The sequence below is a fragment of the Athene noctua genome, chromosome 5 (genome assembly GCF_965140245.1).
Source record: "Athene noctua chromosome 5, bAthNoc1.hap1.1, whole genome shotgun sequence".
Lineage (NCBI taxonomy): Eukaryota > Metazoa > Chordata > Aves > Strigiformes > Strigidae > Athene > Athene noctua.
Window position 1 is genome coordinate 56,324,703 of NC_134041.1, and position 26,571 is coordinate 56,351,273.

Genomic DNA, 26,571 nt, shown 5'->3' on the forward strand with positions numbered 1-26,571 from the left:
TGGCTGTTTTGTGTTTTTTTTTTTTTTTTTTTTTTTAACCACTAGTCATTATTGGAGGCTTCTATTTATAAAATGAAGGGCTTAAAGTAGGTGGTGGTCAAATTAAGTCACACTTATTTACAGCCATATTTCAGGCATATGTTGTATGGTGATCTTGATATAATCCTAGCCTGGATTTGGGAAAGATTTAGTGTATCCTCTGAATTTATTATTACACTGTTGTGCATACATTTTAATTTTAGTAACGCCCTTATCCTCTTAATTCCTGTTGAATGATTTGGGTTTGACTGTTTTGGTTTTCTATGTAATTATTCTTTGCTCTGGATGAGTAAAATGGGAGATTATTCTACTAATTTGAAGCTGGATTCCTTTTAATTTAGGATAATATTTGTTAGCCATCAGGATTTCTGTATGTGTGGCAAGGCAAAACATGTACATCAGGCAAAACTAATTTTATATGTAATCTTGTAATACAGAAAAATTATTCCAGACAAAGCTCTCCTTGTGTCCACAGCCTTCCTTTGTGGAGTACCGAAGAATCCTCAAAGAGGATGCTGTCTTCTGCCACGTCCCTCTATTCTGCTCTTTCTAGAAATGTTAAACAATCCCCAACAATTTTTCTCAGGGGTGATGGCAAGGCTAGGGTCGGTAAACAGTGCTGATGGCGAAGAGCTGCTGTTCCCGGTCTAGTTTTTCCTTTCCAGCGTGACATATCCGTAAGGCAGGAGGTGCTGGGAGGGGCGTTTCTTTGTTATGTTGACACTTAAATCGCACTGACGGGTGTATTCTCCTCCAGGAGTTTTATGTGATTGAAGGGATTCCTTCAGACGGCGAATATTTTCTCCAGCTGTCTTCCTGCACTCTTAGCCTATGTGCAGAATTTAATTGCTCAGAAGATCGCTGTGCGTGTGTGTGCCTTTTAGGAAACCCTTGGATTGATTGTTACTTGGCTGTGGCTTTCTAGAAAAGCGTGTTTCTGCTGAAGTGGTGTGTGTGTGGTGGTCCTGGCTTGTCACCGCGCGAGCTGGCTGCTGCCACCGGTGTACAGCACCCGTGAAATAGGTGGATGTATGTGCTTGCAGGTGTGCATGGTGCTCATGCATGTTAATTGAATTAAAGCTGTAAAGGTATCTTCTGCTTGTTAGGAGTGAGAAGGATCACCTTCTGTGATCACCTCTTGGCAAGACTGAGGAAGCCCTGCAAATAACTGAGCTCTCTCTGGAAGGTTTAGTATGAGGATAAGGAAATAAACTGCATTAAGGCGTTTCATTTGTTTTCAAAATATCGTCGTGGAGAATCTTGGTGGGTGCTAAAAAGGAGCCCTTTCTCTCTAGCATCGGGTTTTCCTTTGTGTCTGAAGAAAGGTGAAAACTTGTGTGCATGGAGGGACGGGAAGGCAGCACTCGCCCCTTGCCCTCGCCCGCTGTAGCCCCTGGGATGGCTCCCCCCAATGCCCACCTCACCCCTGCCCTCCTGAGCGGGTGGGTTTTGGGTGGCTCCATGCTTTGCCAGGGTGCAGGGTAGCTCCCAGCCCACGGCCAGTAACGTGTACCCACGTCCAGCCTGCCATACCTTCTTGCTCAGCGTGATTAGCGGCATTTCCCCCCGAGACGCTTCGAGGCTGGTTGCTTTTTATTTTATTTTTTTGTGCGGCAGCCTTGTGGATGCTCTTTTAATTGAAGCAAGGCTTGCTTTCCTCTCTGTCGTTTGTAATACCTTGTATTTATTTTTACTGCATGCAACTGCATCTCAGAGGAGATATTTCTGTCACGCTTTCTGGTGGGTTTGTGTGTGTGTGTGAGAGGGCTGGGGAGGACACGGTAGTGAAGATTAAACAGCCAGTTGTAACTAGATTGTACAGATAAAAAGAACCCTTGTTTACCTTAAAATTGTAACGGCTGACATCGTCTAGTCTGTTTGATACAGTAGTTTTTGCTACGTTACAAAGTGTACTGGAATAAAATGTAACAGGTTGTATAAAAAGCAGGTAATGTTTTTGGTGTTAGCCATTGACCTTAATTTGCTTGGGTTTGCTTCATTGCTTGGGCTTGACTGTGTTGTGAAATACACATACTATTAAATCTGGGCATTCTCCGACACCAAATTTGTTTCAGTAAAGGCATTTTCAGTATGGCAAAACAATGGTCTCTGGATAAAAAAGGAATTTTAATTACTTAGAATTTTTCCATCATTAACCTTTAGGAAACACATATTTTGTACAGAAATACAGTGTTTATAATTTATTTTTTTAAAAAAGTAATTTTATACCATGTAGTTAATTTTAGACTGTTTTAAGATCATTGCGGTTTAAGAAGTACTTTATCTGTATTGGTCTACAAGAGAAACGTATGAGAGAACAGAGCCTATCATATAATTGTAGACATGCTGGTTAGCCTGAGAATATGTTAAGAGGCTGCCAATTGCTGTAGATAAATATTAGGATGCACGGTCAAAGAACTTCTTAAAACAATCTGGTTCTTTTAGTATTGTTTTACCGTTAAGGTGTGCATGTAAAAAAATAGGAAAGGCTTGAACATACTTGTTTGCTTTTTGGTTTCTCTACAGAAGTGTGGTCGGTATTCTCAGAGTGGATGTACATTAGATTCTGAATTGCACGCCTGCCTTTTTGTTACAAAAAGTGATGGAGAGTATTTTTTGACACAGGAAAGTATGTAGCTGTTTGTTTATTATTTTTTAGCATAGTTGGAAGTTTGCTACTTAGTGGTGTTGGGGTTTTGCAGAGAGGAGCAGCCCTGGGGAGGAGAGCTGTGCTCCAGGCCGACTCATCTGGAGAAACATGCGACTGGTGCTCGCAGTAAATTGGTTGTAGCTTGCTCTTACTTTTGCCATGCTAATCCTCTACGTGCTTTTGTCTCTTAAAATGCTTCATATTCTACATATGAGCAAGAAGTATGGAGTGATCCAGCAGACAGTATTTCCATGGAGCTCTGTTGATCCCATAGATATTGTATCCGGTTCAGTGGACCTGCCTACCCTTGTGGTCAGAGGCTTTTTGTTATGCATGCATCCTAATTGTTCTTTCTGTTGGCATTGTACATAGACTGAGGGGGCTGTGCACCAATGCAAATAGCCTTTCTAATACCTTATGCATTTGCATTATAATGGCTGCATAAATATTGCAGCACATCTCAGTTCACTCTCTGCTGCTTTGACTGCTAGGCTTTAAAATAGCTTCTTTTTGTAGCACAGATCTTGTTCGTGGTTGGTATTGCTTTGGGGAGGGGTTCTGAAGCGCATCTTTATTAAATAGTGAAGCCTGTTTGCGATGAGGTGCGATTTTAACTTACCCATGTTCTAGTCTCCCACTCCTTTCAGCCCACAGGTTGATAGAGGCGCTTGGAGGAAAAAAAAAAATTAAAGCTTGAGCAGTTTTTCACCAACTATTCCTAAACACACTATATTTGGGATTGCAAAACATGTTTGCTTTAGGCTTAGTTTTGCGTTTATTTCCAGAAATTCTATAGTTGTATGTGGGAATATTTTATGCATAAGGAATGTGAAATGTTGTGCCACCATTGTTTTGGTGCTGAAACATTTGGTGACTCATGGCTAACTTTACCAGAAGCACCCCAAATTTCCTTTGAAAGTGTGGATACAGTGATGTGATGGAAAGCAGACACTCTTTGGGAACCGGTGGCAGATTGCCATCATCTATCTGTCCAAAGTGTGCTTTACAAAGTTGTTAAATAGAACACGGATTAGCATCATTCACTTGACTTACTGATTAGTAGATACATAGAGACTTTTAAAAATCATTGTAGAATGCCATCTTTTAAAGGTTTGAATTCATTTCTTGTAGTTACAGCCTTGTTATTAATGTATTGTGTCAAATTTTGGGAAGGGTGATATATTAAACTGCTTATTTCTTTGGTTAATCAGTTGTAATCCTAGGGTTTCCTCTGTCTTACATGGTTTAGTTTGTGAAAACTGCAGCAAGAAAGGTATGTTTAAATCAAATGTTCATTCTTTTTAATATATCTGATGTTAGAAGCTTGTCACTCTCATTTGTTTGCACATATTAAAGCAGTAGTTGTTGTTCAGGTTAAGAATATGATGAATGACCCTGTTGTTGGAAATAAAGTTTTCTGAAACAGTGAGCGATAGCATTGCAAGAAGCCATAAATTTACTTAGAACTTCTGTATGATGATTGATGATTCATTTATATATGAAGTATTCTGCATAGTGCTGCAAACGTGTATTACTATAATACAATATTTTTAACACTTATTCTGTCAAAAACGTATGTCTACTAGAAGTTTAGAATAAGTATTTTTAGTAATGGGCATGAAAATAGAAGGTTAAATAATGTTAAGTGAAAGAATAAAAATAATCTTGAAACCCTGACACCTGAGAATCTTAAACTGTGTGTATTTATACTTCATGTGTACTTGGATTTTAATTATCCGATACTACAGATAATGTTGGTTTAGTACCTCAAAGAATATGGCAAAACCACTTTAGGATTTGCTATTGTATCTATGTTTCCATCCTAAGAGGAATTAGTATTAAATCAGAAATTGAAAAGGTGTTTCATGACATTTAGAATGGTCAGAACGATCCATTGGTCTGGCATGTTATGTTGACTGGGAAGAAAAGTAAACATATTTTTTACTTTTAGAAAGAAATACCTGACGGTCAGCCAAAAATACCAGGGCCCGATATTTATTCGTAGCCGAGGTGCAGCAGTGATCGTGGGGAGTCGGACTTCTCTCTTTTCTGTTTCCTTTCTCTCATCAGTGTCCCAGTGATCTAAATCTTGGCAAATAAGGGATTTTGCTGTCTCTTCGGTATGAGGCTTCTCTCCTGTGACTGGCAGTAGTGGTTGCCTGTCTAATTGTAGCATGTGAACTGTCCAGTCTTCCGTATACTAAGATTTCTCACTGTTGTATTTCTTTTGATGCTGACAGGTTATATTCTGCTTTGTAATACACAGCATGAAGTGTGTTTATTAATAATTGTCCTGGGGAGGAAATACTTGTGTTATGTCAAAATGCTTAAAGCAAAAAAAAAAAAAAAATAAAATTCTTTTTTGCTGTTTTAACTGTTGCACAGATTATTATTTTTTTAAAACAAAACAAAACAAAGCAATTCAGCATGTCAGTAACTTAAAGCTTGTATAGAACAGCAGTGAAGGTCCTGGTAAATTTGTAGATAATTGGCTAAAGCTATACATACAGTGCCACTGCATGTGCTGAGTAAAGTGCTTTGTGCTGTGGAAGGATCCAGGTTCTTAGCTTCGGTCTTATTTTTCTGTCATGTTATACCTAATTCACCAAAATACTGGAGTTTATCCTCATTAAAAAAAACATATAACAACAAAAAAATCCTATAATCTCTCTCAGTGCCTCCCTCCCAACTCAACAAAAAAGCCCCCAATCAACCCTCAGCTGTCCAAGGCAAGGAAATAATTGAATAATCCTTATTCTCTTCATTTGATGAACTGTTGTATTTCTGAAATTGTGGTGGTAGAATATTGTGCTCTTTTATATTCCCCTTCCCCCTCCTCCTTGAGTCAGCCACTGCAGAAAAGCAGAACTGTGCGTTTCTTTTAATTCTAAGGGATAACCGCGCAGAGAGGAGTCGTCTTCAGATTGCTGTAAATGCCAAGTCCTGTTTAGAAGCATTTAGTTACATGGAGTCACTGTGTGTAGCAGAGAGAAAATGACTTCACTAGCAAACTGGATGGCTCCTGGAGGCATCAGGTGGCTTAATATGTAAACAGAAGTTCACAGCAGTTAAAAATAGATCTTTATAAAAAGAAATAGTGCAAAAAAGTGACCTCCTAAACAAGGAAGTGAAGGGCCATGAGAGAATCCATCTGTGTAGTCCTGCAAAATGCTGATCATAGCAGAATATGAAGGACTTATCTTGAAAACCCATTTTGCTGTTGCTTCTGACATAGAGCACATGACTTTTAAAAATGTTACTTGTAGAGAAATGATTATAAAATCAAAGGGTTTAAAGCCAAGAAAGATCCTATAAAATATGCATAATTTGGAGTGACTTGCACAGTTTTCTTATTGAAGGGATAGATGGGTTAAATGAAGTCTCAGTTCAAATGTTCTTGTTAAAATACTAAATCTCTGACAATTACTGTTCTAATAGATTTTAAAATATAATGGCTATTCTACAGTACTTGCAAAACCTAAAATATTTCTTATTAAAGAGAATTTTATAATACTGACAGTTACGTGAGCTATATTGAATTTAAAGAGTCCGGATGATTTCACATAAAGGGAAATTTATGTTAGTAAATAACATGAATTAAGGTACCTGGGATCTTGTCTTTGTGCAGCAAATTTTGTTCTCCTGTGTCCCTCAACTCTCTTGAACTCTTGGACAGTGTGCAGACGATGGCAGATTTCAGGTTATCATATTTGTTTTTCACAGTGGGCTATGTATTTGATTTTTGGAATGTTCAAACAATTGTTTGGCAGCTTTCTTGATAGCATATTGTGTGTGGCAGGCTTAGTTAGGAAGGAAACAAAAGTTTAAATATTATAGCTGGGAGTTGTAACTCACATAATAAATACAACAACCTGGATTTTTTTTTCCATGACCTCATCCATAAATTTATTTTCTATGTCTTAGGTCATCGTTAGGCACATTTTTAGAGTAGTAATTTCTCTCTTTCTCGTAAGAAGTCTTTAGATAGATGCTGATAGTTATTTCTTGCATTTAAACTATATACTGTCTTGTCTTTTAAAACGGGCTCTTTGCAATCCAGCTCTTTTGAGAAGCCCTAAGTCATACCCAAACAGATAACGAGGTTTCAGTTACATGCTCTCACTGTAGTATCATGTTTTCTTCTTCTTCTAAACCGAGATGCTGTTTATTGAACCAATTAGCTGTTGGGTGCAAGCCAGAACTTTCTCCTGAAATCAGAATTAATGAATAAACAAATCACACTGGAAGGATTTCTATTCTCAACGGACAGTGACAGTGTGACAAGGACGCAGTTGGTATCCTGCAACCTCGGTGCCCATGTGTGTCTGTGGTTATACCCGGTCGTGCCGAAATCAGTGGGGTAAACTTTTGAGTATGGATCGCATGTTCACATCATATATTTGATGGTATGTCTGTCTTGGAATGTTTTTGAAACCATTCCAGCTCTTCTGTAGCCAGCAGATGGGATGCATACGCCTTCATTAACAAGCAGTTAACTCTGCTGGTACGACTGAATTTTCATCATGCTCTGGGTCTCTGACTTGGCTCTTTCTGCGTTCCAGCTCCCACTGTTTGTTCTGCTCTCTCTCAGAAGAAATTGGCACTAGCATTACATGCTCCTGCCCTCCTGTGGTAATGAAAACCTAAACGTTTTTCTTAAAATCAGGTTGTGTAAAAATAAAAGAGAAAGAGAAGAGAATAAGGAACTAGCTTTTCTCTTCTGGAGCAGCTGCTTGCATCTCTCAAGATGTACAGTTGCTTTTGGTGAAGTGTTCAGCTTCAAAAGCCCTGAGAAAATCATAGTTATTTCTAAACTTGCTGTTACAGTATCAAAAAGACCTTGTAGCCTTTTATAGCTTTGAATTAACCTGGCCTTTTTACATGATATGCACTATCCCTTTTGTACTAGAGTAGAGAAACTAAAGCACAGAAATTACAGGGAAGATTTTTTAACAGCCGCAGTGGCAGTGGGATTGCTCTGCCTTTCCTGCAGTGAGCCAGTGGGAGCTGAAACCCAATTCCAGTACCTGCCCGGGGGGGGGCTACCCAGCCAGGTGACCCACGCCAAGCTTCCCACGAATAAGGAGCGGAGGTGGATTTGAACCCCAAACTCCTCACTCCTTCCAGACAAGCCAAAGGTGGAGTAAAGCAAAGGGGTGCGAAACCGTTACTGCTGTGAAATTTTTGTCAGTAATGAAAGCCACGGAGAGTAATGTGTTAGACCTTTGAGCATGTGGTATCATGACAAGTAGTCATGTTGCCTGAAAGGATCCTGAAGTGGTTGTAGTCTGTATGTTACTTCTTGTTTCTTTAATGATCCTCTGTATTAATAATACTAAAAGAAAGCTGCTCTCAGTTTCAAAGCAAATGGTGTATATAAAGTATAGACATACAACTGCAGTCTCTTCAAGCAAATGTTTATGTGTTATTCTCAACATGTAAAGTCTTGGAATGAGAAGTCTGTGTTTGTCACAGCTTTCGCTCCTGTGACTTCCAGTGTCTACTGAAACTTTTTCACTTAAACCTGTTTCGTGTTAGCAGGGACACTTTCACAGTTTGCACACCGTTTGTTCTTTGGACCAGCTTGCTGGCTGTCTTTCAAAAATATTTAATATAAACTGATCATTTGTCTGCCGTGGTAATATAGAAGTAGGCTTTAGAGCTGCTGCTACTGATTTTTCCCATTGTTTTGTACTTTTACAATGTCAATTTTTGGTTCTTATTCATCTCTGAAGCCACTTAATTAACACTGAAAATACATTACACTCATTTCTATCAAAAGAAATGCTCCAGAATAATTTTCTCTAATCTTTGCTTTAAAATTCTTATTTTGTGACACAGAAACCAGTTAATGCAGGGCAAAAGGATGTATGGAGCATGAAAACTACTCATTGCTACTGCTTGTCTGTGTTCCCTTATCCCAGGGCAACATGAGGTATACTACCTCCATTCATCTTAACTGAGAGTACGTGTGCACGCCTGAACTTTCTGCAAGTAACTGGTATGCTTTGACCATTGAGTTACTCTGCAAGTCTATCTAGAGGTATAAAGTTTTCAAATAAAACTAGGGGGAGAGAGCGTGGAAGGTTTGTACATGAGTGCTACTTTCAAAATGCTGCTGATTATTAGGTTTCTGTTTAGGAAAAACATTAGATAACAATGATTTGAACTTTTCTCATGCACTTTTTCGATGATAAAGCAGTAATTTGTTTGTCGTATGTGGAGATAATGAGCAAAGTATGATGAGCTGCAGAGAGAGTTCTGTATGAGTTGTGTGTGGCTGTTAAAGTTCGAGGACTGAATTTCAGGTTGACTGTTTAAGTGCAGAGTGCAAAATGACTGCTCAGACCCTTTTCTCCCTATCTTTCCTCTGTGAACAACTTTCTCAAGCAGCGGAAGGTGAGATGGGCAACATCCTTGGATACCTATTTAAATTATAATTTTTATATAAAATCAGTGTTGTATAACCTGATTTATGAACTACATGAGAAACTAAGGAACTAGTTAACAAGTTTGCATTTATGGGATTGTACTTTGATGGCTTTTCTGTGTGTACTGCAGGTGTGTGTATAGAGTAATCCAGTACAAACACATGCTGCTTTTCAGTTGCCAAAAGTAATCGGGCAGAGCTTGATGAATAGAATAGAATTAATGCTGTAAATGTTACTTTTCCCACAGTTTTTGACCACTTTTCAGGTGGTTGCTCTAATATGAGGTTTACATTAATCCAGTAGAGAGATGATAGTTCCAGAACTCCAACACTTAGGATTTATTTGGATTCTGATTTTCCTTGCTGTTGAAACTCTAATTACAAGCTGGTGAGCACTGTAAGTTCTGTTACCAGTCAGATGGGGGGGACTGGTTCTACGGTCCTTTTTCTTCATCTAATGTGACCATGGGCACTTTACATCTGAGAGTGCTGTTTGGTCTTGATTATTATTAATATGCAGCTTTTAGCACTGCCCAGTGCTTGCAGTCTAGTGTAAATAAAATATCCCAGCTTGAAAAGCAGTGACAAAGTGAAATGCATGATTCTGATAGGAAAGCTTAAACGTGTCACTGTTTGTGAATTTAATGGAATTCACCTTTAGATACTCTCAGCTTTATTTTGGTACTTTTGATGGCATGTTGTTCTTGAAGTAATGTGGCTTTTAGGCAAGTCTTTTAATATTTGAAACAATATCTAGAAATAATAAATAACAAGTTGAGAGCTCCTGATGATAATATAGGTGAGGAAGAAATTTTAACGGGAACAGATGGTAATTTTTTTTTTTCAGCTCAATTTAGATTTGCTGCTTTATCTCATTTTTAAAAAATTTATATATTTTAAATAAGACTTCAAGGCTCAAGCATGCTTATTGTTAAGGTCTTGCCCTGTAGAAGGATCCGGGCTTTTTTTCCCCCTGTGTTTAGGGAAATTATGTTCTTTGCACTTGATGTATCCCTTAAGCTAAGCAGTATTCTGTTGATTCAGTGTTTGAAAAACTATATAAAAGGAAAACCCAGGAGATGCTGGGTTGATGTTGGGGTATAGCTGTAACTTCTACTTCTTGTTAAAGTGTTTGTGTTAGTTTTCCAAAGAAGACATTTTAGTTGCTAGGTTTTAAAAAATAAAATTTTAGTGAAAGCACAGATTTCAACAGCTCAAAAAAGCCCCACTTAACCAACCAGGATTGTGTTTTCTTGCAGTAGTCTCAAACTAAAGTTTTTCTTGAGATACCTATTGTAAACAGCGCTGGTCTTTCTACTGTAGTTTCTTCAGTGGAAAGATTCAGGTGTCCTTTGCTGGCTTCATGCTTGCTTTTTGAGTGTAAGGACATGCAAGTTTTTTAGTCTTGTAAAAAGTAAAAGCACCGTGTCACTTAACTGAAATAGTAAAATCTTAGGTTCTTGTTTTACTTTTGCACTACACTAAATAATGATTTTATTGAAAAATAATCTAATTTCCCTGCTGAATGATTTGTTGGGTTTTATTGTTTGGTTTTGGGTTGCTGGTGTTTTTTGAGAGAGCGAGAGTGTTGCTTCCTAGTTCTCTGCCTGTGTTTGGAAACTGTTTATTGCTATATGAATACAGATCCCAAAAAGAGTGATCAGACACAATTACTATTTGCAGTTATTTGTGATCCCAGAGGGGAAACCCAAATAGGTACAGCCTGTAGGGATCCTCCTTTGCCCAAAGGGTTTGTAACAGTTCCAATTTTACATTATATTGGGTTTGTAGTAGTATTTAAATTGGTTGCTGGTAGTTGATAACTGAATCCCAAATTCAGAGAAAGGTGAAACTCTGATTTTTTTTTTTTTTTTTTTTTCTTTTTTTTCCCCATAGATGCTAAGTTTTCTTTTTGATGATCTAATGTAGTGTGGAAAGTGAAACAGCCATTTCCTATGCTTTTTCTGGTCTCTCCCAGACACTGAAAGTACTGCATTTGTGGTGCCATGTGCAGATATCTGAGTCTGATTTATGGTCACATGAACTCTGTAAGGCTTGTTCTTAAACAAAACCCCAAGCCTTTTAAGCTTAGTTTTGAAACTGATAGTTTTTTTGTTTCATTTCTGCTGAAGTTATTTGTATGGATATCTTGCATTTCTTTGTCTTGTTCTCATGCACATGGAAAAATACCATTTACTAAGTGGTGAATGCTAGTAAGTTCTGTTGTGTTCTATAGATTTTTGTTTTCATTTAACGTTCAAACTTTTGTATCTCTGTTAGGAGCTTCATGTATTGTATATGCAAGCATGGATATGTTGGAACATAATGCAGGGCAGCATAGCTCGGTAGCAGTCTGCAGCCCAAAATTGCCTTGCAGGGCAACATTTTATTTCCTTTTTCTGAAGGATGGGTGGAAGGGCTATTTGGGCAGCAAATATTTCGAGCACTGAAATTTTTCTTAGATAATACTTTGTAGCCTCGTCTAGATGTACTAGTACCATGGCCAAAGGATGGAGGGGATCGGCAATTTTCTGGCAGATTCCTATAGAATTATGGTGTGATTGTAACTATAAGAGAGGAAGTGGACCCATAAAAGCATGCCTTGAAGATATCACCTTCTGGGGAGAAATGGAGAGTTCTTGAATTAAAATGATGATTTATTATTAAATACTAGAAGAAGGAAAGAGATGATACTGCATAAGATCAAGTATGCCAAATGCAGCCTGCAGTAATGAGCCTGACTATGGCAGGGATCATCTGGCCTGGATTTAGTGGTAATGTTATTTGCTCTGTAAAATAAGCTAGAGGTTGGTTGTGAGAGAAGTGAGCAGTGAAATAGTATCATCTGTATAGATCTGACATGAGGAATTTAGGAGTTGGAGGACAGTGCACAATGTGTCAAACAGAGGCTGTGATTAAAACCTCTTTCAGTCATGCGTCCAAGTGGTAGTCCTCACAACCTTAGCCTTAGCAAGCAAGAATAATTTCAAATTAAAATTTCCTTGTTTGCATCATGTCTGAATTTGATCCCCATAGGATGCTGATTTAATATAAAGTGATTTTATGTGTATCTTCACTTTAAAAAAAGAAATTTAAAATGCATGTTTACAGCATTTAATTATACTTTAATACTAAGCCAATACTGACAGTTGTCAGACCAGTTATGTTACTCACTGTCCGTGTAAGAATTACAGAAACTTTTGGTTTGATAGGAATTTGTGTGATACAGACAAGCGATACTCAGCTCTTCAGATTGCAGCTACTTGTTCACCTTCTGTTTGAGGAACTATTGTCAGAGAATGGAAGAAGGGGAGGAAGGAGGAATTGGGGGGGAGAGAAGCTGCCCCCATTTGTACACCCTTATGTCTGAGAATCACAGGAGCTGGAGGCTGGTAGGGAGGAGAAGGTTTCATCAGACACATGCTAATCCTTCAGCCCTGCATAGGAATACAAGACTTCATGTAATTTGTCTGTTTCTTGCCTTGCAGCAAGGGGAGGAATGGAGAAAGGCTTGGGACAAGATGGAGGAATATAGCACTGGCATGTTGTGCCTTGCTGCGAAGGGAGTGTATGCTGAGAAGGTGGTGTTGGCCATGCCATGTTGCAGGGGACACACCGGTTCGGGTTCTACTCACCCCGCCTTCTCTAGTTCTGTTCTGCCTGTCTGTCTGCTACTGCTCTCTGGTTGTTATTCCTAAATGTTGTCACGCTTACAGTTCCTTGCAGTCCTTACCCAGTACTCCTGTCTCACTTCAGGTAAATGCTGGTGGTTGTCATCTGTCTTCTCTCTGTACCTGTGCTCATGTTCCCTTTCTAGTTCTTCCTGTTGGAAGTGCCATTCTGTTACTTTGATTCCCTTCCCACTATTTTAGGAATGGTTGAGTAAAAAAGCCAACAAATATGTAGCAAGTATTTATTAAAATTAGTTAATCAACTTCCTTGTTAAACTAATATTTATTTATTTTTAGAGATTCTGGTACCTCTCCAGTGTGTTAGTTTCTTCTTTTTCCTATGGTTCAGGAGCACTTTCATCACTTCCTCAGATACTCTCCCTGTATCTTCATAGTGTTCGTACATAAATATAGTACCATGATTTTGAACATATTGTTTTGGAGCATATTGTCATACTAAAATTTGTACAGTCCTTCTGATCCGTTTGTGAGTCTCTATACCTTTTCCGAGTGCTTTCTGCCTATGTCTAATACTTTTTGGATTACGCTTGTTTTGTAAAGAGCTAATTCTCTTTTAATCTGGATTACTCTAACGTGTACTACTTGTGTGAAAGTCATTTAGGTGGTTGAAATACCCATCTCCTGCCCTGTGCATCAATGCAAAAATCTAGGCTCCATCACTGGTGAGCTGTGCAGTGGAGGTCAGGTGTGGTACAGGGATGTGCTGCAAGGAACTGAGAGCAGTCCTCACCCGTGTGCAGCTCGGAGAGGAGCAGATGTGGGCAATCCGAATGCAGTGAATCACCTGCTCTCAGTTCCTCTGGTCCATTTATTTAATATGTACAGATCTTGCAAGGTACAAGTATCTGGACACCAGCAGGTCTGGGGAGGCACTAGGTTGCATTTTTATTAGTCATTTGTCTTATAACTTTTAAATGTTCAGAAACAGATCAGATGATGCCTTGTTAAGTTACTTAGACGTTTATAAGTGACATCTGTTTTTTGTCTAAAACAAAGGGCAATAAGGTGCAAGAATGTCATTCACTATAAATAGGTATACAGTACAACTTTTTATTTTGCTAGGATAGTGGTATGAACTTTTATGTAGCTCTAAGCTAGCCTGCTTTTTCATCATTTTTTCAGATTTCCAGTATCTTAACTTTTTTGGAAGTGGTGAGGTAAAAAGCTTATTATTGCATCATATTTGTATAGTATTGTTTAATTCAGTTTGTGTCTAAATTTTTTCCATGACTTTTTTTTTTTTCAGATTAACAGTGCCGCTACTTTCTACTTTAGCAATGCGCAAGCCTTTCAAGCGTACTAAAGAGTATATCATCCGTTTGATTTCTGGCAAGCAGAAATCATGTTTTTCACTATTTCTAGTAAAAATGTCATTGAAGACCTCTTGTTTTTTTATAAAAAAAGGATGCCTCATCTGAACAGATTTTGAAGAATCTGCTTGGAAGGGATCATAGTGGTTTTCTTTTTTCTTTTTTATTCTTTTGAAGGAAAACATCTTGTTCCTGTGAAGATACCAAATTTATCATGCATTTTCCAGGACTGTTAGTATATGTGAAATAATCTTTTAATTGGGCTCCTAGTTATGAGCAGAATAGTATTCAGTGCCATTTGGAGTCTTTTGGGTGTGAGGCTGGGACTTAAGGTGTTGCGTGGGTAAGGTTCCTCAACAGCAGGAGTGAGCATGAGGAGTATTCATTGCAGATCTGGACTTTACATGGTTCTTCATAGGAAGGTGAACAGAGCTTGCTTTTTCTTCTGTTTGTTTCAGTTTTATCTTCTGCCCTGCAAAAGAAATCTTTGGGGTCGTCACTGGAATCTTTAAGAATGTGGATGAACTTGCATGAAATTCAAATGTTGTCGTTCTTTGGGGTTTTTTGTAATGCTAATTAATGCTTAATTGTTGATTTGGGAAAAACACCATGTAAAAACTAAATAAAAATACTCTTATGAAAATTTAAGTTTGCAATATAAAGCACTCAAAATTAGGAAGGTGTGAATGAGATGGCTTCTAGTAGATAACCATGCTTGTCAGAATATGCTTAATACATCTCCAATTACCACATACTTTTGTATTCTTTAAGACCCCTTCTCTGTGCAACTGTGTATGAGCAGGAGTGGTGTTTTGTTGACTGATTACTGCTTAGTATTTTTCTATCTGTGATATTCTCTTATATGGAGTTTCTTGCCAGCTGCTTCTTGTCCACCACCAGTGCCTGCCAGCCTCCTGTTTCTGTTCTTGTTCCAGCTCCTGCCTGTTTCTCCCTTCCCCATATTTCTCAGCTTTCCTGTGGGCAGGAGCTTTTCTCCTTGGCATGGCTGCTGTGACCCCATGGAAGGTGGGGAGGGTGGTAGGAGGGTGTCTCAGCCAGATAGGAAAGGCCTGTTCAGCCACTGTGCATTTGACTTGCTCTGTGGGAATGCCTTATATCAAAAGAAGTTGGTGTGTAGGAGTCGAGGAGGTGAAACAGGCTCAGGGTTTATGAAATACTCAGCTCTTTGTTGCCAGAGGAATTCCTCACAGTTTTCTTATTGAAGGTTTCAGAATGGTCATAAGTGAACATGTGGTGAAATTCACTGTGGCATCAGACATCTTCTTAATAGATTTCAAGTCCCTAATCTAAAACCAAACCACCACAGTTGTTACGAAATCAGTGTTAAGATTACCTTTGATGTGAACAAAGCAATGTGCTTTTACCAGCTCTCAGTCTTATAAACAGCTGAACCAAATAAATTATTATACCTTTTCCTTCTATTCTCATGTCCCCTCAAGGTCCCTCTCTCCAGCCCCAGAACAACCCCAAAAACCCCTGGAGGCTGGTGGACAGCTGCTGGTAAACATCAGCTTTGAGGAGTGACATCTGAAAAAGCTCAACAGGATTGAAGTAGCCTTTGCCACAGAGCGTTGGCTGTATATAGCTGTATACAGTGCTACCTGAATCACCTATAACATGCATCTGCTTGTTTAAGTAGTATTTCACTGCTTTATGTTGTTGTGTTTAAATCTGTTTTGCTCATGGGGGAAAACAATTGAAAGCTTTGGAAGAGGCTTGGGATCAATTTCATTCTTTATCACCTTATCAGGGTGTATAATGAGCCTACATTTCTATGGTGCTGTTTAACTTACAAAGTTCCCCAAGATATTTCTAAGTTGGTTTGGCTTCTCCAGCTGTGGTTGAGCATGTTTCGAGCAGTGATGCAGGACAGTGGTCTGTCCATTGGAACGTGGAAGCTGTTTAACCACGCGCAGTAATGCAGTACAAGAGGGTATGGACAGGGAGGGAATAATGCAAAATCCAGTTGAAACTGTGGGGAGAATCTGGGTGAGCAGAACACAATTAACCTTAGAAAGGTAGTGGTTAGTAATGAGAATCTAGCTGGAGTGGGCATACATCCTGGCAGGAAAAATACAGCTGCTCTTTGGCAATTTGTAGTTCTTGAATTTGAGTAAGAATACTCGGAGGGCAGAAGTGGTCCATCACATCATGTTTAAGCCAATGTTTGCTGGGAAAAAGAGATTAGAGTATTTTAACTTACATCTAGTTATCTAAAATGTAGCAGTTTCTTCGTACTCTTGTTCTATCTGTATACTAATTTGCCCTGAATCAGTTTGCTTTCACCGGGTAAAATGCATTTATCTGAAAGTGTCAGATTACAAAATCAAACAAAAATACTCACTAGAAGAACATTGGTTAAACAGTAATGGGGAAGATGTGTAGATATTTTTTACTTTTCTATTCAGAATAGTCTTTTTTTTGGTTTGTTTTCTGTAATATTTAAATATATAATGTAAACTTGTAGAAAAATGTCATCCTGAAGAAAACAACTCTAGCTGATCATTGTACACTTTTCAAATTTTCTTTTTATTTAATTTAGTTGTAATGAAGCGGAAGTATACACAAATTGGCACAAATTTTATTCCGATTATGGTTGTTATGTTTTCTCTGCTGTTCTGAAGAATGCTGATCTGTTCAAGGAGATATTTATTTTCTGAGAAAAGGTCAGATGCAAAGTATGTTAATGACTTCTAAAAGTGAGGAGATTTATAATTGGAAACTTGTGGTTAAATATGTTGGTTTTTTTTTTTTTTTGGACTTTACCAGACACTTGAGTGTCTTCCAAACTCACGTATGTTAGTTGGAAAGTAAATGTTGTTGCATATATCCTTTTCTATACATTAGTTATATTTAAACTGTGTGTTCAATAAAATATATCCAAGCTTTTCTTGTCTTAGCTGGAGATCAAGAACTGCAAATAATTTTAGCTAGAAAAAAAATTGAACAGGAGCCAGATACTGTGTAGTGCTGAGCTGCCATATGTAGTTATTGTGGCTTTGTCTTCTAGAACGTAGAAGGTAAAGAGTCATCACTCCTTTTCGTGTTCAGAATTGAGTTGAAAGTGCATTTTAAGTTGATTTTCAGATAGGCTTTTTTCCTAGCATGGTAACCCTCTGCAAAGGGATCTTGTCACTAATTATGTCAGAAAATTCATGGGACTGAGAGTCATCTAAACACTGAACTCTGTGAAATGGTCATAACTATTACATAAACGCATGTTGAAGAAGACAAGCAAACTTAATGCATCAAATTCAAAGACAAAGAAATAAAGTGTTACAATAAACAATAGTTTTGCTTTCTTGCTAGATAATTCCGTGTTGCTGGTAGGAGCCAGGGTACGATGCTACCCTAGATAGTAATAGAACAATGTTTTATGTAGCTGAGATGGGATTTCGCATGTGGTTTGCCCCAATTTCAATAAGGTCAATGTAAGTTATTGATAATATAGATAATTAGTAGATAATATATTACTCTGTTGTTGCTTTGTGTGTTTACTTTCTCTCCTGCCCGTCATTTGTGTTTTGTTTCCTGTTTTGTTGGTTTTGTTTTGATCTGTTGTTTTTATTGCTCAGAGGAAATGATGAATAAAAGAAAAATATTTGATGCTGGTTTGAAGTTTACATCATCACCTTTGGTGGAACCAATGCCATTTAGTATCGAATTTGTAACAAAGCTGTGTGTGGCAGGCTGCTTCTATTGTTTATAGAAACCATTGAGGGATCTGATGGTAGCACCTGGGTGCTGCGTAGTGGTAACAGTGAAGGTTTCTTTGCAGTGGAAAGTAAGTTTTGCTACAGCAGGATATTCTTTATTCGAAGGAGTGTATTGGGTAGATGAGGAGCACTTGCTCTTGTGGAAGGTTATATGCCACTATAGATGCAGAATTTGTATAGCCACAAAACTGAGATAACTGGATCTTTCTAGACTAGTATGTCCATTTAGAATAACCTTTTTTAGGCATATGTAGTTATTGGGACCTGTACGAAGACTGGGAAATTTGTTTCATCTAGCAAGTTCGGATTTTCGAATTTCATGTATTATGCAGGATTACACAGCCTGCTGATACGAGTTACCACGGAAACGGAGACATGCAGCCCAAAAGGTACATGCTGGGGGGCCACACATGCAGAAAGTACCTTTTTACATATTAAAATAAGCTGCTGCATGGAGTTAGCGGAATTCTTTGTACTTGCTCTTAGAGACTTATTTCTACAAAAACATGAAATGGTATTTTATAACTTGGTCAAAAACTAGTGGGGTTTTTTCCTGTAAAGGAGAAAAAGAGAAAATGCTTCATAAAAATAATGTTGTAGTGCACAGAATGAATCACAGTATGTCTATTTATGTACTTGTTATATGAGTTCAAAGGCAGGGCACAAAAGATTATTTCTACCCCCTAGGAATTTAAGGTGTAGGTGACTTTCTCTCTGCTTGCGTGGGGTGAGCAGTGAATGAAAAGGTGGATTCGAAAGCTTTGAAACCAGTGGTAACATCTGCATTCCTGTGCATTTGCCATGGAAGGGCATGGCTGTGTCGGAAGCTGGGATGGCATGTCCTGGTTGGTATGCCTGGTTCTGCAAGCACAAAGCGGTCAACCTACAAACATCTCTCAAAACTGATTTGCTTATTTATAGTAACTCCAGCTGTAATTGAAAGTAGGTTTGTAATTAGGTGCCTACAGTTAAAGATGTGTCTGCAGATTTAAGAAACCACAAGAAATGTGAGACCAGGTTACGCTCAGCTGTTTGGCAGCTGTGGAAGCAGCAAGCGGCAAGGGATGGTCTTGGCTGCAGTCCTCTGGCAGATGAAGATATCCTGAAGGGCTTAGTGGGCTGTCAGGGTCCAGACCTCCTCACTTACCCAACGCCACAGGCTCGGGCTGTGCGTGCAGGGAGGCAACAAGCTGCTCCCTTGGTGTGAGAGGGGATTAGGGAGGAGAGTGGGGTCGCATCCAGGTATATTGAAATCAGGCTAGATTGGTAGTCTGTAAACTACCATCTGCTGGCTGTTCATTTACAGGACCAAGATGAATTTAATGGTCGGCCTTTTCTGTTGAACAAGCCATCACAGCTGGCACCAAGAACCATTACAGTATTATTCTGCTGCCCCTGACCGTCCTGTACTAAGGGAATTTTCTTCCCAAAGAAGAGAAAGTGTCTAGCTGGCGAATTTCAGGAGCACTACTTTTGTTGAGATAGATTAGGTAACATTTTTGATCTGCAGCAGCACGATGGCTCGTTGTTCCCGTGCTGTGTCCATACCTCTGAATGAGGTTTTGTGTTTAGAGGAGCCGTGCAGCCGCCTGGTGACTGATTCAGCAGTTTGCTCCCAGCTGGTCTGTGGTGGCTGCAGTGGCAGAAGCTCATATGCACTTATGCAGATGAAAGCTCTGTAGGTCAGATGTTTAAAGCTAGCAAATTATAGGAGAGAATGTGCTTTGTTTGCAAGTGACTTGTTGGCTTAAGCTATCTGGGTTTTGGAATGAAAGTAGTGACCGTTTTTTTGTGTGTGGTATTGAGAATGTAAAGCCATTGTAGCCACTTGGGCTAAGCTTTAAATTTCATCCATTGCTTATTGATGTGTTCATTTTTGTGGTGCAGTGGAATATGAAGTGGTTTTGGTATAACCCATGCTACTCTAAATAAAAAGTAAATACTTCTAAGAAGGTAACTTTTTTTTTCTGTTTGTTGTTTGTTCATGAACAGGTGTTGCTGCAATTACTAGATAGCATTTGAACTCTGCCTTGTTGTTAAAAACCACTTAGGTCTGACTAATCAGAATTTCCTAAATCAGAATTGTGATCTCAAAATATTTTATTTTTATTATGTAGTGGAATCATAGTCTGCTTACTCAGAAGTGCCAAGTACGAGCTGATTCCTTATTTCTTTGATGTGTTTAATATTTGGAATGATCCTCTGGCTGTTCGGATTGAAAGCCCTAGGCGTGATGTGTGCCCTTTAGGTTAAGTTTCGTACAAACACAGAATGAAGAGAGAAATCATTCCTATTCCATGATATAAAATTATACATGAAGTAAGGAATTTTCCTTTCAAAAGCAGGCCTGTAGGTTTCCTACTACATTACAGAACTGAAATTATTTGAGTATAATATATTGGGGTTTAGTGAAAATGATGCCTTGGATATCACATGATCAGAATATTAGAAATGTTTATGATTTAAAGTGCCTGTTTTGTCTACGCTGAAACATAGGACAGGAACCAGTAAGTATCTAAGTGAAGCTGTAAAGTGACATTTTGTAAGATGGTGTGCCACGATGATTTTCCTTTGGCAGAAAAGGAAAATGCTGTTGGTTAGCCTCATCACTTGAGAGCGAAATATTTCAGCAGGGGGAGAATTTTTTACTTCAGTTAACAATTTCTTCTTCAAATTATCCCTGTGAACATACAGGAAACTTTCATATATCTGCAAGTCACAACATACGTAATGCATCCTCTGAGAACTGAGGGATTGCTGAGAGTAACTCATGCAGGGATGGCCTCTTCTGGAGGGGTCCCACCACTCTGAGGCGGGAGCAGTGAGACTTGCAGTGGGACCGTGGTGACATCAGCAAGGTGAGCTTTGGCCATTCCTGCTGGCTGGCTTCTGCGCCTGGGGTTTGGTGACCTCACCATCCCAGCACCAGTTCAACCCTGGTGCCAGTCACCTGCTTAAGAGTTTGTTCATATAAAATCAAAATTAAAAGATGTAACTGGGGGAAAGTCTTTACTAAGCTGTGAAGTAATATTGGCTGTGGCTTTTTTTTTAGGTAATAAAGTTGCTCTGCAGTAGTGGGTAGGAGACAGTTACGTCTTTTACAGCCTTCTGTATAGCAGTTGTGTGAAATGCTTTTTCTCAAGCCTCATATTGTATTAGATAATGATCAGGAAGCATATTTGTATTAGCAAGTTGCAGGTGATTAGTATTGTTCCTAGGATTGAAGACATGATTGTTCCTACATTATCAAGTTTTTTATAAAACATTGCATAAACGTTTGGGGTTCTGTTGTTCAGAGTAACTGAAATCTCTTTTCAATTACTTGTGCATATGAAAAAAAATCAGTAAAGTATACAAGGTCCACGTGTTACTGTTTTTCAGGCGGGGAAGGAAGGTGATATATTTTAGGCTGAAATTGTGTTTCTGAAGTTTTGTCAGTTACAGCTGACAGAAAAAAATAAATACATCTGGTTTATGTTCACCAGACATCAGGAGGAGTCAAAACTCTGCTGGTTATTTATAGCTATTTACAAATATCTTACTTTAAAAAAAAATAATATTTGGAGCAGGGTAGATTATTTTCTTTAACTTCTCTAGGAGTTTTATTTTCCTTTATATGCTGTGCCATGCAAGAGTCTTACTCAGTTTTACAACTTCTCCAGCACATAATAGTTAAATATTTTTATGTCAATTAATATTGACAGGAAGTCAGTTTGAACCGCATTGGAAAATGGAAGTAGTTGGCAGAACTGGCTAGTTTCACTGAATTTCCTTTTGCTAAAAATATCTCTAAAAGAAGCTCTCCTTTTGAGATACAATGAATGCTTGTTTGACTGTAGTTTAGAATTGATGATTCTTGTCCTTTAACCAAAAGGGCTTGACAAATATGAATAACCTTTTGAAACATATTTAGCTTTCTCTGTAATATATGTAATTATGCTCATGTCCTCCAAAAGTTTACATCCATGCTTAACTTGATGTATGTGCCTAACCCCATCAGCTTGAATGATCTGCTATAGAAACAAAAGTTCTGCAGAGCTACTTATGTGAAGTTGGGCATTTCATTTGTATATGTGTTGGTAGTATTAAGGAGTTCTGAGCATAGTTGCCCTGTTGAGTTTTGTCTCAGAACTCAGTTATTAATGTATGAAATGGCAAGATTTTAGTCCTGCTAACTGAAAGCATACAGCATCAAATATGTATTCTGATTTATATTGCATGCAGATATGTTAAAAATAATTTTAGACAGGTTGCAATGGCACGTATTGGAAGTTATAAAATAGTAGAAATAGGATGAGTTTCATATAGTTGTTTAGGTCCTGTGCTGCTTCTGCATTATGATACAAGAACACCATACTGTGCTTAGAGGACAGCCTAGAACAGTTTCACAGATTTGGCCAATTTAGGAGTAAGTCAGCATTATTTAGCTAGTAAGACTTCTTGCTTGGACATCTTTCACTTGTGCAAGTTGGTGATGTATGGTGACTGAGAGGATTTTAAGAAGAGAAAGGGTTGTCTCATGAATTACAGTTTTGCCCTGGCTCTTGTACTTGCTGAGACTTTTTCCACCTGAAATAAAGCGAAGTAGGGAAGACAGGCTGTGGGGATGTCAAGAGTAACGGGAATCACCAGGACACAAATGTTGCTTTGTGGCAGGAGGAGTTCGCTGTTTCACAGAGCAACTGGGTGGAACCTGGCTGGTACCTGCTACGCACCACCACTGCGCAGGGTGGTGGACCTTCTGCTGTTGGGAATCCCAGCCTGGTGAGCGAGAAGGGGGAGACACTGGTGACTTAGGGGTGTCTCAGACTCTGGAGGGGTGAGTCTGTTCCAGTCCAGGCATTTTCTTTGATGTGATTCCCCCTGCATTGGCTTTTATGATGTTTCACCTAGTGAATCTCATCATAAGCTTTTTCTTAATGTAGTTGTAGTAATTCTAGGTATTAGAGAATTACTTTATTTTAAAAGAAAGAGGCTAAACCTTCGCAAATTATTTTAAATACATTTTGCAGTCTCAGACAGTAATTAAAATCCTCAGTAAAGAGATAAAAATGGCATAGGTGCAGTACATTTAACTGTTAGCCTTCTGTCACTCTGAACAATGAGTATATTTTGAAGGCCTGCTGCACTGTGAGCTTGGCTTGTTTCTGTGTGTTAGAAAACCACAGCTGCCTGTGACTTGCCTGCAAGTTGACTGCCTCTTAAAATCTTTAACTGAGGTGATGTTGAAGTCTCTGGTCATGACCCTTTGTATTGCTCTGACTTTTCTTTGTATGTTTCAGATGATGTTTTTAATGACTTTTCAATTTTTTTCCTTTTGTATAGGCAAAAGATCTTTGTTCCTTGCCAGAAAATTAAATGTTAAACTGTCATATTGAAACAGGGAGTGTGCACTACCCCCATTTTTTTAGGTACAATTAAAGTAATTGCTAATGAAGACAGTGAAATGCGTGCAGGTTATTTGGAGCATTTGCACTACAGAGCTGCTTTCAGCAGTACTAATCTCCAGCCGTCTTTCCTTGCTGAGGCTCTTTCAAACCTCCTTCAGCTGCAGTGCACATAAGAAATGAAACAAATCTCATGGTGGGTCCTAAATTTGATTAAATTGAAAGCTCATGAGAGCAGCAGCCCTTTTGAGTATTTTGCACTTTAGGGGCTTGATGTGGAGCAGTAGCTATCTGGCACCTGCTACATGACTGAGTTTTCTGTGTATTATCAGAATTTAGAAACTGTGTTGTTAATTCTTAGTTCTTGATTCTTTGTGTTACCTTTCATACTGAAAATAAGTTGTCAGGCATTTCAGGCTCCCACCCTTTAGTCAGCTTGATTTTTGCATTTGGAGTCATTACATTTCCTATTGCTGGAGTTTTACAAGCACATAGATTATACAGAAGAAGTTTTAAAATATAATGTAGTGACGCTGGTAATCTTGAGGATAGGTCAGGTTAATGGATGGTTTAAAAGCTGGGTTGAACTCTTAAGGATGCAGTAAGGAACCAGCTGGTGCTGCTTTAGAGAACTGTCTTGGAGAAAATTTCCAACTTCAAAGCTGTTGTTGCTTGCTGCTGCTAGCAAACAGCCATAGTCCTTTAAAACAGAGCTGTCTAGAACACAGTAACTGGAGGCAGTGGTGTTTTTTGATATTATGGGGTTTGTAGCACACACTTTGTGATATTGCAACAGTAAGGAATCAGGGTGAAGGACTGGAAGATGCCTCCTGGGGGATGTTCTCCTTTGAGCTTTGTTACTAAACAGCTTGATTTGCAGCTGAGGTAAAGTGGCTTGCCCTTCTTACTGTCCTTAAATAGATAATCTTCACTTTATTTTTTAATTTGAGCAAATATATTGAGCAAAGTGTGCTCCTTTGTGTTCTCCAAGCATATATTTATACTTGAAGGCGAGCATACATAGCATAACTGTGCCATTAAAAATAGTTACTTGAGCTTTGCTTAAAAATGTTTGTATATTTCTAGTACTTGCTGATGGCTTAAGTATGCAAAGTATTATTTAATTGATGTTGATTACAAGCTTTATGGATTTCTGCAGAAGGTGGAATGCTGGGGCAGTGACACAGTTCCTGTGGAGGTTTTAAGGGTATTTTAACATAGCTGAGGTGTCTGGGGAGAAGAGGTACTCTTCTGAGATACAAACAAACTTTCTTTATCAGTGAATGCTGCATAACAAAGGAAAGTTGATTCCAGGCTAAAAGGTAGATTAACATGGAGACATGACATTATTGTTGTTATTGATTGACCATCTATTTTCTTCCACAAAGATACATTCAAAAATCTCTTCAGAGTATTCAGCATTGTGAAGTTCTTGGGCATGTCATGTATTTTGAATTGGAACATGAAGCAAAACTACTTTCTGTGATGCATGATGATTTTGTAAAAATGTAAATGGGGCTCTAAAGGTTTCAGATACCTGTTCCCTTATTAGGCTGCATTATAGTAATTGAGGGGGGGAAAATTCAAGATACTGTCTAAAGATATGTTGTATCTTATTTTCATGAGAAATGAATTCATAATTTTGCTTGTCTTGAAGCATAATATTATTTCTTCTGAGCGTTCAGTTGAATTTTTGATAGGTTTTAAAAAGCCCCATGTTTGCATCTTCAGAGCACGTGAAGCTGGTGACAACGTTCTGCTTCTTCTTAGAAGCAGAGACCTGTGGTTCGGAGACGGTCAGAAGGGAGATCTTGAGGTAGAGTGTTCGTGTCACAGTAGCATATTAGATTTCACTGTAGATTGAATTGAGACTCTTTTGTGCTGAAAGAATAAGCCCGTACAGATTTGTTTGAAGAGGCAGGCACTTAAAATTATAGCAAATTTTTATTGACTGATTGAGCATGGAGGGGAGAGAGAATGCTCGTGTTGATGACCAGGGTGTTGTGCTAAGAACTAGCTAGGACATATGACAGTGACTCAAACATAGTACTGAAGGCAATATTATGTTTTAAGAATTGTAACTTTTCTTTCCTCACGAGTACTAATTAGTACAGCTCTTCTACCACAGTGGGTCTTCTGAGCAATATGTGTAGTATTTTTGGTTTAGCACTGGGTTTTTCATTGACATTTGAAGAGAAGGACAAATCATTAACCTGAGTTAGTGAGCACAGGCTTGATGTAGAAACATTCAACACTAACTTTGGCTTTTCTTCTCTCTATGTTACAGAAATATTAATACGGAGCGTTTGACCTTCTAATCTCTACAGCTGAATCTTCTGATACAGGATTAAGGAAAGAGTGCCTTCAGAACCAATATGTAGCAAATGGGTATCACACCTCCGAAGCTCCTCCCTTGGTTCAACGCTTGCATGTTTTAAGGATCCTTGTCACGCCAGCAGTGAATTGTTCTTGTGAACTTCAGAAACAGATTTCATGTGGTGCTTGCTAAACATTGAGTCACCATGAGTAGTAATCTAGGAAAAGAAAAGGACTGTAAAGAGAAGGATCCAAAAGTCCCATCATCAAAAGAAAGGGAGAAGGAGGCCAAAGCCTCTGGAGGATTTGGGAAAGAGAGCAAAGAAAAGGAGCCTAAGACCAAAGGGAAAGATGCCAAAGATGGAAAGAAGGACTCCAGTAGCACGCAGCCTGGGGTAGCTTTTTCAGTGGACAATACGATAAAAAGACCTAATCCAGCCACAGGTACCCGCAAAAAATCCAGCAATGCTGAAGTGATCAAAGAGCTAAATAAATGCCGGGAAGAGAATTCAATGCGCTTGGACTTGTCCAAGAGGTCTATACACATGCTTCCATCAGCTATCAAAGAGCTAACGCAGTTAACAGAACTTTATTTATACAGTAACAAACTGCAGTCCCTACCGGCAGAGGTGGGCTGTCTTGTGAACCTGATGACACTGGCCCTGAGTGAAAACTCACTTACCAGTTTGCCTGACTCTCTTGATAACTTGAAGAAACTGCGCATGCTTGACCTGCGGCATAACAAACTTAGAGAAATCCCTTCAGTGGTGTATAGGCTAAGCTCTCTCGCCACTCTTTACCTACGCTTTAATCGTATAACTACTGTGGAAAAGGATATCAAAAACTTGTCAAAGCTCACCATGCTTAGCATACGGGAGAACAAAATCAAGCAACTACCTGCTGAAATTGGTAAGCGATTACACTGATTGAAAGTCTAATTCTATGCTTACATTCATTTTGCAGTTCAGTTAAGTATACATAAACTGCCACTTCTCCAGGTGCCCTTCTTC

The 26,571-nt window shown here is 38.7% G+C and overlaps 1 protein-coding gene across 1 annotated transcript in view; it reads left to right on the top strand.

Annotated features, from left to right (window-relative positions):
- Positions 1 to 26,571, top strand: part of SHOC2 (SHOC2 leucine rich repeat scaffold protein) — a 65,630-nt gene that overhangs the window by 1,537 nt on the left and 37,522 nt on the right. Inside the window, exon 2 of the mRNA XM_074907725.1 lies at positions 25,533 to 26,470. Coding sequence (XP_074763826.1) covers positions 25,768 to 26,470 — 703 coding nt within the window. The 5' untranslated portion in view covers positions 25,533 to 25,767. The remainder of the gene's footprint in view (positions 1 to 25,532; positions 26,471 to 26,571) is intronic.